Source organism: Colius striatus, chromosome 9 (assembly GCF_028858725.1).
Source record: "Colius striatus isolate bColStr4 chromosome 9, bColStr4.1.hap1, whole genome shotgun sequence".
Lineage (NCBI taxonomy): Eukaryota > Metazoa > Chordata > Aves > Coliiformes > Coliidae > Colius > Colius striatus.
In genome coordinates this window covers 6473130-6485967 of record NC_084767.1, presented here as the reverse complement: position 1 = coordinate 6485967, position 12838 = coordinate 6473130, and the positions used below count along the sequence as shown (strand labels likewise).

The following is a 12838-nucleotide window of genomic DNA, read 5'->3' as shown; positions in this document are numbered from 1 at the left end:
CTCCCCCCCACCCCCCCCCACCCCCCCCAACAAACAGAATAAGAAAGCACATCTTACCACTGGATGAGAGAGAGGAACAGAAGTGCCCACACCATCATTTTGAGAGAAAATGCAGGATTCAAGAATGCAGTGCTCCCCAGGCTTGTTGGATTTGGAGGAATCATCTCTTTTTCTTCCCCCCCCCCACCCCCCCAGTTTTTTCCCCTTCCCTCTTGGTTGCAGATGGATCCGTCCCCTTCTTTAATTTTTTTTTTTGGTAGTGGCTCTCCCCTTCTCCCTACCAGGTCCCGTCAGTGGGAAGATACATTGCACCCAGCTGCAGGAATTAATATGCAGGGGGACAGAAATTAGATCTGCACAAGCCCTTTGCAGATATAATCAGAAAACGTCAGCTCAGGCAGCAGGCAGCAGCTTCCAGATCTAGGGGAATAATATAATTGGGAGAAAAGGAAAAAAAAAAACCCCACCACCACAGACACTCAAGGAATAAAAGCAGTCAAGGGAAGAAGAAACACATACACATGCACACATTTAAAGAACCACTCACACACATGCAACAAAATCCAATAAAGCAACAGAAAGAGTAAACGAGGCAAAAGAAAAAAAAAAAGAAAGAATAAAGCAATGGAGCTTCTGCCTGAATGCAGATTAACTCTGAGGTCAAAGTGGAAATGATGCACTCTGCTGCAGCACAGATTAACACATGCGTGGTGTCAGCCAGGGTGCTTTTTAACCTTTGATTACACATATGCAGGCAGCCTGGATTTTCATTTTGGAGGCGAGAAGGATTTGGCAGGCATAAAAAGGGAGGCTGGAAGGAAAAGCTTGCCCTATGCTGCTGAGCATCCTCATTTTTCTAAACAGCCTGGAAATCGTGATTGCAAAGGGAAAAAAAATGAAAGGATGGATGGGGGAGTGGAAAAGGGAGGGATAGTTGTTGCTAAGTAACTCAGGAAGTGGGGAAAGCAGCATTGGTGGAGTCGGTATGAATGAGGTTTTTTAGTGTGTGATAGGATTAGGGGGAATATGCAAGGTTTTTATCTCCCCTCCCCCTGATGAAATCAGACTACACAGACACAGGAATTGCTTCCTGGCCAGAGGGGAAACACTATCTGGCTGTATAAACTGGACCTTGCCAAATCTTGGAACCAGAGTCCCGAGATCCATTGTCTAAAAAGGCAATTTAGCACCTACTAGTGAAGTAAGAAATTCAGGGAATCTGATGATTTCCCAAAGTCAGAGCACCTCAGTCTAAAATAGATACTTGGGCCATGACCTACAATATCAAAATTTTGGCTTCCCAATTTTTTCTGCCTAAAAGCAAAGCAAATATAGACAGCACCAAGACTCCCCAATGGTGTTTATCAATTGGGAATAAAGAAACTGTAAATAAATAAATAAATAAAGGCGGCAAAATTTCCCTCTGGACTGAGAATAGTCTGAACCAAATCTGACACTTGGATCTTGCTCAAAGCTGCCAATATCCGTGCCAATGTGGTAGTTCCCAAAGTCCAAATGCAGAATGAAATTTATCCATCAGAGATAAATAGTTACAGTAGTGGTGTCCTAGTTTATAAAGAAAAATGTATTAAGCAGATCAGTGTTACTAGTTGAATGAAATGCATCTTGTCCCTGGATAGTTCTGTGATAGTTTGAATCCATATCTAAGGCTGTGGTTTCATCAGTGTTTCCAAACAAAGGTACAAGTTAGGTTATTTAATTCTTAATTCTTCCAGTCAATGGTTTGATTCTTAATCAACTCTTTTCAACAACTTGGGAAGTACAGTCACTTCAGAGTTTAAGAGATATAAAATATTCCCAATGGTCTCCTGGGCTCTCAGTATATCTATCTATCTATCTATCTATCTATCTATCTATCTACCTATCTATTTCTATCTATATATAGAGGTATATATATATATCTTAAAAATATATATTATAAACCATTCAAATCATTACCTGGGAAAATGATACTTTTGTCATTTTATTGCTGTAATCTCTCTCATTACTTATGAAACATTCCTTTGAAGATTAACAATGCTGTGTATACTTGGTGAGGGAATCAAAATTGTTGCTAGATAAGAATATGAACTGTGTAAATAGCTATTGTCTTAACTAAAGCAACTATGCTGTAAGAGGGAATATGAGCTGTACACTGCACTTAATTTACTGAAATTTGTTCTGTAGCAAAATGTTTCACATCCTTCTTGTCTGAAAATAGTTCCTGGACTTTTTACCACTATATGCAGTGTCACTCCAGAGGTTCATGTCCTTATTATTTTCAGAGAGGCAAGGGGGCTGCAACAGTAAAAAACTTGGTGTTAAAAGAGGGTTTTTTCCAGATTTCTCATCACATAGAGTATGTCAAAAGGAAGTAGATACTGCAATACTAATCCTTGACTGCCTAGAATTCATTAAGATGTACAGAGCCCATTGATAATATTATTCCTGTAGGTATTTTATTGGCTGTATCTTCTATTCACGTTGTTCATTGGATATCACTGGTTTTTGATAGACAAGCATGTACTGAAGATTGTGTACATCGTTCTGTATATTTAAACTTGCATCATCATTTTATGATCATTTTTTCATCTCAGATCTGTCTCATTTTATTTTCAGATGTGTGCAGCTGATCTGACACCAACTTAGGTAGTGGGATCTTCAGCCTAATACAGTCAATGGACCACACAAAAGCCAATCCAGGCTTTTCAGGTACTTTCTGATATATTCATAGTAGATATCAGACCTGACGTCAATTCCATATCAAAATACTTGACTACAATACATAAAGCTTATCCACCAGTAATCAAGCAGTAGGACATTTGGCTGTAATTAATTTCAAATGCAAAGTCATCCTTGCAGTTCTTTGCATCTTTGACTTGAAGGAAGAGGAAGTAAAAGCAGGTGTTATGCTTAAGGACTTTCAATATTATAATCTCTAGTCATCACAATAACCTTTGCTGGGAATAAAGAAAAAGTTTATCTGTAGCAGATGTAACTGCTACAGAAAACAAAAAATCTAATAGGCTGGTTTTTATTTGAACACATGATGTCTTTGAAGCACAGAGTTCTGCTTTTTGTGCCCACAAGCTTGGATCAGACAGTGAAGTTTTAGAATGCCATCATAATAAATTATCGCCAAGGAACAAATTTACATGAGGATGCTGCCTGGTGTGAAATGTTTTCCTGACACCTTTTGTGTGATAAACCAATCCCACGTAGCAATTTGCCCTTGAGCACAAAAGTGGTATCTTCCCAACGAATGACTTGGGTTTTTTATGGAAAAAATATCTTATGAAGAATAATTAAACATAGAAGGGATTGTCCCAAAGCCATGCATTCTGCATCAGATCAGAATATTTGGAAGAGTATCTTGCTATATGTTGGCAGACAGCTTGCCTGTTTATCCCATTGATTTCCCTAGGTATCTGTATCTTTAAGCCCAGAGAAAACATGGTTCTTTCTTACTCTAAAATTACTTTTTCCTGTGTATCAAATATCACATGGTACATTATCAAAAAAGACAAAAGCTATATGTGAAAGAAAAGAAAAAGCAAAAATAAAAGTATTGTGAGAGACAGAAAAAAGATTATGAAAGATAGAAAAAGTAATTGAAAGGACTCTTTTCATGTCAATATACTGCCAAGTTATCCACAAAAAAATATTATCATTTGTTTATTTTAGCACATGTTCATCTCTGGAAGTCCTTTCTGTTTCAGCTGTAATTCCTTTTGTTGCTTTAGACAAAAAAACAACAAAAATAAAATGCTTATTTCAGTCTCAAATGGCATAAGAGTTGAGTAAGAGGTTAACTGTTTTTTTATGAGTCATATTAAGGATGGTTCCTTAAAGGCAAGAAGAGAAATATTCAAGTAGTTAAATTGATGTAGGAGACTGATAATTTCATATCAAGTAATATTTTCATACTTGAAAAACTACTTTAAATTTTTTAAATTATTTCTATCCAGAAATGGAATTTCCTAGTTATTAAAAACCAAAAGCCTTTGAACTACATAAATATTTTAAACAGCTTGTTTAAAGCTATATATAAACATCTATTTTCTAGCAGTAGTAACATTAATAATGTTTTAGCTTCCTCCAAGATTCTCCTAGAATATTCTAATCCTGGGGAAATATATTAATGCTTAATTCCTGAAGAAAGTAGCATTCAATATAAAACATTTCTTAGATAGAATTCTAGGACTCGATACAACCTCTCACTTTTCCTGTGGTCTATCTTCTAATACACTTTCTGCCCATCAATATCAAAATCAATAGCAATATCAATATCAATATCAATAGCAATATCAACAGCAATACCAATACCAATACCAATATCAATATATATCAATATCAATATATATTTAAACATTGAAACAACTCAAAGGGAATTTTGTAAAAAATTCCTAGAAGAAAAGTGCCTCATGTTTTTGTGGTTGGGGGAGGTATGTGTGTGATTTTATTACTTTATTATACTTCACTGATACAAAAATACTCTACTAGAGCAGGAACTGCCAACTTACTGCCAACCTACCACCAAGTCAGTGGACTATGTGCAGACATTTCATTTAGATGACCTAGATGACTTATTCTCTTTTGATTCATATGCACAAAATACAGGTGTTTTGTGAAGAAGTGGTATGAAGGTGGACTGAATAGAAACAACACTCTTTAGTGCTAGACTAAAATAATAGTTTAGAGATAATTATTGACTTCATAATAGATGTGAAATCTGGCCCTTTCAAAAAGTTCTTTTAATCAAGTCTCACTGAACATTATTGTGACCGTATGAATTTATACATTCATATCAGTACTAAGTAGATGAGCTAAAAAATATACTGTATCTTGTATGCAAATATAGTTCTGTCTAAATTGGTAAATGTAAACTTAAATCTAATTATTTATTATTATATAACTAAAAAAATAATCACTTCTTAATACTGAAACTGACTCCTCCTTTTTCCTGGTAAATATTGGATGGAGTCAGACAAATTGCATATCATTGTGTAGAATATAATTGTTCTAGGCTGCCAAAGTAGGACTCCAGATAGATTTAATATTTAACTGGAAAAATAGCAGCATTGTTTCAGTGCTATTTATTAGAATCAAGATGATTCACTTGAGCTGTCAGAATAAAAGAAAAACAAGACTAAAATGCAAAAAGAATAATTCTTTCAAAGAAGTTATCAAGCTGAAACTAACTTCTTAGAGAATTCAACTTATTGCATTTTTTAAGAAACCCACACAATCTTGTGCTGCTTGGGAAATGATCTTTAAAAGAATTATTATTTTCTCTCAGAAAATATGTATACAGTGGGATTTCAGGCTTTTATGCAAAGTGAATATTTGTAAAGAAATATTTTAATTTACACTTTTTCATCAGGCTTCTAGTCCAAGAAATCACTTTCTGAGTATCTGACTTACAAGAAAAAAAATGCTGGTAGCCTAAAAACAACCAAAACACAAACCCAAACTACTGTGTTTGTTTATATGCTTTGATCTTGTGTTAAAACAGTAAAGAAAACAAGTTTTTGGCAAAGCTTTCAAACTGTACTTAGATTTACAAGCTTCTGACAGCAACTGACTTAACAAATGCTGTTCTGTGCTGTAAACATCTGAGATTCTCTTATCATGAAACTCTTTCAGCAAACTGTGTTCTCCATCTCCCTGCCTCTGACCTGAGAAAGCTTTCTTATCCTGTAATATAACCTAGAGGACCCAGTTCCATTACAACGAATTCTTTTGTAAAGAAATCACCATACTAAGATAATTTCTGAGCAACAAAATAATGTCTAAAAGAAGCACTGCTCCACAAAAGTTTTAAAAAAGCACGACTTTCAGGAGGTGTGTATTGGTATTTATTCATACATTAATATGTCTTTAGCAGAGTTTCTTATGGACAGTATTTGGAGTGTGTTTATACTGTACAAAGATCTCAGGTCAAAATCTTGTGTCTAAACTATAGCTTTCTCCTCATACCTTGTCCTAAATCTGTTTAAGACCTATGGCTTTTGAAACCATCCTAGGAAGGCAGACTCTGCCTCCTGTAGTCAAACACTAAAATGAAAGGGAACAGAAAATGCTGGAGCTATCCTCCTCTCACTCCTGTGAGTAAATGTGAAGGACAGCAGACAGGCAGTGTTGTCACTTCTGGGATGATGCCAGAATCTTTACACAGAACCCTATTTATAAAATATGTACTTTTGGTGTGATGAGTTTAGGTGATTGTTTCAAGGATATTTATGACCAGTGGTCATTCAGCCTACTTGCATACTTCTTTTAGAAGATATCTTTCAGTATCTGCATGACATAAGTAAACTTGTAACTGCACATGCTCTCCATTTAGCAATAAGAGAGGAAGAAATACGATATGTACAAAAACCAAAGCAGAAATCACATTAGAAATTAAAGGAAGTTTGAAAAGAAATTTTGAAAGATGTAGTGATATAAACTCCCTTTCCTAGGCCACATTGCTATGTTGGAGTCAGCCAACATCAGGTTCTTGTCTTAATCAGCCATGTGGTGAACTGAGACGGTCTGGTACTCTCACATCCCAGCTACCAATTCAGTGAGTCGAGACTATCTTGTACTCTGCTGTCTAGTTGCAAATACAATGAGTTAGAATAATTGGTACTCCCTAATTGTATCTGAACTTCTCCTGCCTCGAAAGCATACCACTGACTTCAGCTGTCTGGGTCATAGCCCGTTCTGGAGGATGTAAGACTTACATGACAAGCACTGTGGCCAAAATAAAAATCATTGAATGAAGTCAATCATCTTCTGACCCTATAAATAGTGGTCTTAATATGAGACCCTTTGAGCTCTCTAGAACCACGGCAGGCTACACCCTTGATACTCCCTTTAAGTTGGGATGCCTCTCAAAGTAACTTCCAAATCATCTCTCAACTTCCAAACCATCTGCCTGTAGAATGCTGACAAAGGGCTAATTGTTATCTACTGACAAATGCTGACCATGGAAAACAGAATAACTCAACTACAGTTGAGTTTTGTGCAGCCTGATCTAGGTGAATCTGCTGTAGCAGGGATTTGGACTAGATAATCTTTAGAGGTCTCTTCTAACCCCTACTATTGTGTGATTAAGTGTGAGTAAGGATTCAGAATTTAAAGGTTATTTGATTCTACAATTGGTGAAAAGGAGAGAAACTTAGGTTAATCTCTATATCAGTATGCATGTGTGTGCATGATTTGATTTAGAAGCTATATTAGAAGTTTTGTGAGAACCTCATTATCAAATCATTGTGTTGATTATAGCAGATACTATTTAATCACTTGGATAATTAATTGATTATGAAGTATTGTTAAAGAGGTTCTCTTTACTCTGTTTTAATTCCATTAGCTGTAAACTCTGTTGACCATGTCTTAGAATAGGTTTGGATACAGTCACACCTAGACTTCTCTCTGAAGGAGTGTAGAAAGCAAGGGGGTCCATTCTGAACGTCACGATTCAACAGGAAAGTCTCCTTTAATCTTTCATTTTGTCTCAAATCTCTTTACAAGTCTCTTTATAACAACCCAAACACAATTTCTCTCCTGTCTCAAGTAGCAGAGTGATCCTTGCCATTGAACTGTTAAGTCGCCTTATACAAATCCAACTTAAAATCACTTTTGCTAATACCTTTGGTGATGTTTTCTCTAAATGACCTAAAATCTAAATTGCTTTTCCACAACAAAAGGGCACTTATCAATAACTGTGTTCTGATGCTTGAATATATGTGAGTGGGAATAAATTGGAATGAAATCAAACAGATATTCTTGAAATCATTTAAGAAATAGCACATTTCATGGACCAATATGCTTGCAAATATATTTTCATTTTCATATACTCACAATAGGCCAGATTTATGTGTTCTGTAAATGATTTGTTAAATGTTCTAAAGCACTGTATGTATAAAAGGGAGCCATCAACACCCAGTTATTTCATACTGCTAATGGCCGTTATATTAAAAGCATTCACTATCACTCTATTTTATATTAAGGTATATGAGAGTAATAAAGTTGGGAACAGAGTCCTGCATTTTTGGTTGAGTTATTCAATCCTTTAGTTTTATTTATAGAGTGGGATATTTTATGATTTTGGAAAACTAAAAATGTAAGAATGTTTCTAATTTGCTCTAACAACAACAACAAGAAGTCACTCTCGAGGATGCTAAGTCTGTTCATTTAAGCTGTACACATCTACAATATTTATTCCAGATGAAGAAAGAAAATTTTCATGGACCAGGAAAACAGGATTCATTCATTTCTTAGCTTTCCTCAATGTTAATGCAATATGAGTAATATCAACACAAGATACTCTGTTTCTGCACCCAAAAAAGACCTAAGCCATCTTAAAAGTTATTACTTCTTTCAGAAACTGTCTTGAAGTGCATGCTTACAATAAAACCAAAGCTCAAGTCTCTCAAACTTTGATGAGAATTAAGAGTGTGTTTAACTACTGTGTGTAACATCATGGTAACCTAAGTCCAGGTCTTACTTTGCACAAGGAGGTGCAGGGGTGTTTTGTTAATGCAAGAACAGGCCATTACTTGACTGATAACTGTTCAACCTCAGGATGTCAGTTTTCAAAACTGTAATCACTGTTGTCTCAGTAAAGGTATTTTTTCTGTTTCTGATTTTCTCCCGTACCAAGAAAGTGAGATCTAAAAGTAAAAAGGTGAGATTAAATACAAAACCTGACTCGGTTCATCAGTGAGTATTTTTAGACACTGGTCTCTGAGGTCTGTGTTATAGCAAACATTCAGAGCATGCCACTCTCTCAGTCAGACCCAGCCTCATTGACTTTTTCTGTGATTGTCATATCTTTTGTATAGAAAATCTGATTTGACATACAATGTAGGTTTGACATTTTACTTAGTGTTCGCTTACACAGAGCAAAAAGCTCTGTATTTCCATGGCAGATTCAGTATTTCCTTCAGACGGTTTACATAATGTTAAGATCTGTTTTGATGTGTCATTATTTCCTGTGACTGCAATATTCAAAGTCTATTTCCATCAGCAAGGCAGTGTCTCCTCCCCAAGTAAATGTGAGGAAAAATTTCCTGCCATTTGTGTAGGAACACATTTGGGCACAAAGATGCTTTTAAAAGTGCAGGCTGAGTGGAGCAGGAAGGCCTACATCAGCAACACATCCAGAATGCTGAGATCTTTGCAGCCTATACAGTGAAAGACTTACAGGCAGAGCCTTGCCAAGAGAAAATTATGACCGTTCTGTATAATCATTACAAATGGATTTGGATATCTTCCTCCAAAACATTAATGGAAGTAGTAAGCCAGAAAGAATGTTTTTGTTCTGACAGAAAGGAAGGAGTCCATTCTGTCTTTTTAAGAAAGAAAAAAACTCAGAAAAAATCTGTGCTGAAGTTTAATATTTATTAAGCAAGTGGAAGGATACACAACAGTATAAATAATTGTAAATACGGAATTTGACCTCTGTTTTCTATGTCTACATTTGAGTTATAAAGTTGGCTTTATAACTGTGAATGTTAATACACACTGGAAATAATATCTGATAGCAGTCTACCTATGCTGGCAGGCAAGGAGTACACATTTTGACTCTGGACTTTTGATATTGTGCATGATACTCTCATGAGCAAACTAGGGATATATGACCTAGTTCTAGAAATGTATTCCAAGTTATTTTCAATGCTTTGCTTTTAAAATGCAGGTGAGTGCTGAGTAGGATTCTTCAGGTATTTTTACTACTAAATATCTTAATTAATGATCTGAATGAAAGCAGAAGTAATATCCTTACTGTATTCAGTAAGGATACCTAGCCAGAGCCAGGAGGAGGTTGTGCATGTCAGAGAATAGGGTTAGACCTTCAAAACATAAAAGTGGATCTGAAAAATAAGATTAATTTCAGAACATTAAGAAATAATGGCCAGAAGCCTTGAAAAATGTTTCAAAGGACAAGTGAAAAAACGCAGTAAATGCAGTTTAATTTGAGAGTAATTATGCCAAGTTTTCAAACGTGTGGAATTAAGAAGGGAATAGCTGGTATTTCTGTTTTGTGGGATGACAGAGACTTATCACAGCCTCTTAGATCGATTATCTTTGGATAATTTGAAAAAACTTCCTATAGTAGGTATTCCAGAGCACTCAAACAGGTTATTGTGGTCAAATATGTATATGAGGTCCTTTCAGTTTTACTTTCTGTGACTGATAGATAAGTGCTATGTGTACATATAAATAATATGCTGAAATGAAACAGAATTGTTCAGTTAAAAAACAAAAGTAAAAAGGTGGTGTCCTGCATATCTTTTTATCTGTAAGTATTGATATTCATCCATTTAGTAGGTTAAAGGGCAATGAAATCCATGATGCATTTTTCATGATTTAGGTGAGAAAAAAGTAAGGAAGAAAACCATATGTATTAGAGGTAATGCATTAGAGGTAACACATGTGAGTTAAAAATGAAATGGAGAAAACATAATAGGAATTTAGGAGCATTGTTTACAAGATTAAAAGAAAAGGGGGAAAAAAGCTACTTCCAGGGACATTACATAAAGTTTATATCCTCTTTTCATCTATATCTCTCAAGTTCAGTTTTCTGACATGAAAATTTCACTGCTAAGGAAAGACTTTCAGGGAAATATTCCTAACAAAAGCTGAACCTTATTGCTTTTTGTGTTATTTGGTCTTGAATTACTTATACTTCAAAACTGTAACTGCACTGAAAATGTCTTCAAATTGCTGGAACTGAAAGAGACCTGAAAGGCTTTTATTCCTCTTTCCTGTTTATTTGTCTGAGTGTCATTTTTGTGTGTTCATTTTGTAAACAAAGAGTAGCATCATTCTCTTACAGTGCCCAGTTTTGCACCTGTAAATGACATGGACTGTATAATAACAAAAAATGAGATCTGAATCATCCCTTCTCTGCTGAAATGCAGACTGTGTGATGATCTTACTTGCAGACTAGATCCTATCTTTTACTTATATTAAGAGATTTCTGTTTCAATGTTTCTCCATGCTTTGAAGTTTTCAAGAATCCTGATGCCCCCAAACATAAACTTACCAGTATATTTTAAACATTGACTCATCAAGGGAACATGAAGTGATGTACTTCTCCCTGTCATCCATATATGCTACTTACTAAGTCAAGTGTATACTAAAAGAAACATCTCCCCTACTGTGAAGGCTTATATTCACAACTTGTCCTTAACTGGCTAGCACAGTTTATTTTCTCAGATGAAATGAGGCTTCAGGAGCTGCTTTGAGGTCATGCAGTACCAGGAAGTACAGAAATTGTAGGAATTTAGTATTTTAGCCTTTCCTGCGCTATAAAGCTCTCAGAACTGGGAGTGAGAACACAAAAGCTTTCTAAAAAACTGTCATAGAAAAATGTGACTTATCATCAGGCAGAAACCTGAGGCTTGGGTCCATTGTTGGGATGTACTCATAGGATCAGACGACCAGCAGGAAGGGGCTGTGTGAAGTCTCTCATTCAGCCTCCTACTCAAAAGCAGCGTCAGTACTCAATGAATTTAAACCAGGGTTTGCCTGGCCACATCGAGAAAAGCTTCAAGTGTAGATATTTCACAACCTCTCAGTGCAAATCATTCCAATCCTTAATTATGTTCACAATGAATTATTTTTTACCCTGCTTTGATTAATGACCCTTTTCTCTGGCACTGTCTTCTGAGTCACCTCCCTGGGGGTCCTGGGGAACTGCTCTGTGTGCAGCCACTTTCATAGCCCTCTGGGGACTCACTCATGTTTGTCAGTACTTTCTGGGGTCTACAAAAAGGACACAATGCTCCAGATGTGGTCTGATGAGGGCCAGGTAAAGGTGAATGACGTCATCCTTACTGTTTGCCTTCATCACTGCCAGGGCATAGTACTATCTTTTCTTCCTGCTTCCCTGAAAGTCAATCCCCAGCTCGTACCTTGATGGAGGATTAGTCCATCCCATATGCAGTACTTTATTCTTGCTGAATTTCATAGTATTCCTGTTGGCCTGTTCCTTCAGCCTACTAAAGCCCCTTTGAAAGCTCTGTCCTCAAGCACATTATCAGTATGCCCTAGTTTGCTGTCATTTACTTTTGTTTGGTGTGTCCACTCTCCTAGTATAGAATTTTATTAACAAGAAGATGTAAAATGTAAAACTGCTAGCTAAACCACACTGAGAATCGTTGTCATTCTAAAATAAGGTAATTGTAATATGCCATCACTGGTAGTTTTCTAGGACTTTTTTTTTTAGGGCTTTTTGGTGCCTTCTTTGTTTGCTAGGTGTTTTGTACAACTAATGGAAAAAAAACCCAACAAACCAAAACTGCCTAGCAGGTTGAAAGAGGTTCTCCCCACTCTCTTTCCTTTTTTGAACAAGGAAAAACTTCACAGTTCTACCTGTTAAATTGAGACAATTCTCTAACAAAGTTTTTAACCAAGGGAAATCAAGAAGTGTGTAGCCAGCAGGTCAAGAGAGGTTCTTGTCCCACTCTACTCTGCCCTGGTGAGGCCTCATCTGGAGTCCTGTGTCCAGTTCTGAGCTCCCCAGCTCAAGAGGGACAGGGAACTGCTGGAGAGAGGCCAGCCCAGGGCCAGCAAGATGATCAGGGGCTGGAGCATCTTCCTTATGAGGAAAGGCTGCAGGAACTGGGGCTGTTTAGTCTGGAGAAGAGGAGACTGCAGGGGGGATCTTATTGACATTTAAAAATATCTAAATGCTGGATGTCAGGAGGTTGGGGCAGCACTTTTTTTGTTGTATCTATGATAGGACAAGGGATAATGGAAAAGACTGGAACACAAAAAGTTCCCTTTAAACATAAGGGAAAAACTGTTTCATTCTGAGGGAGCCCTGGCACAGGCTGCCCAGGGA

At 36.5% G+C, this 12838-nt stretch overlaps 1 protein-coding gene across 1 annotated transcript in view; it reads right to left on the bottom strand.

The window, feature by feature from the left end:
• The window catches only part of GABRG2 (gamma-aminobutyric acid type A receptor subunit gamma2), a 61207-nt gene extending 61043 nt beyond the window's left edge, over positions 1–164 (bottom strand). The window contains exon 1 of the mRNA XM_062002203.1: positions 58–164. Coding sequence (XP_061858187.1) covers positions 58–164 — 107 coding nt within the window. The remainder of the gene's footprint in view (positions 1–57) is intronic.
• Between the last annotated feature and the right edge of the window lie 12674 nt (positions 165–12838).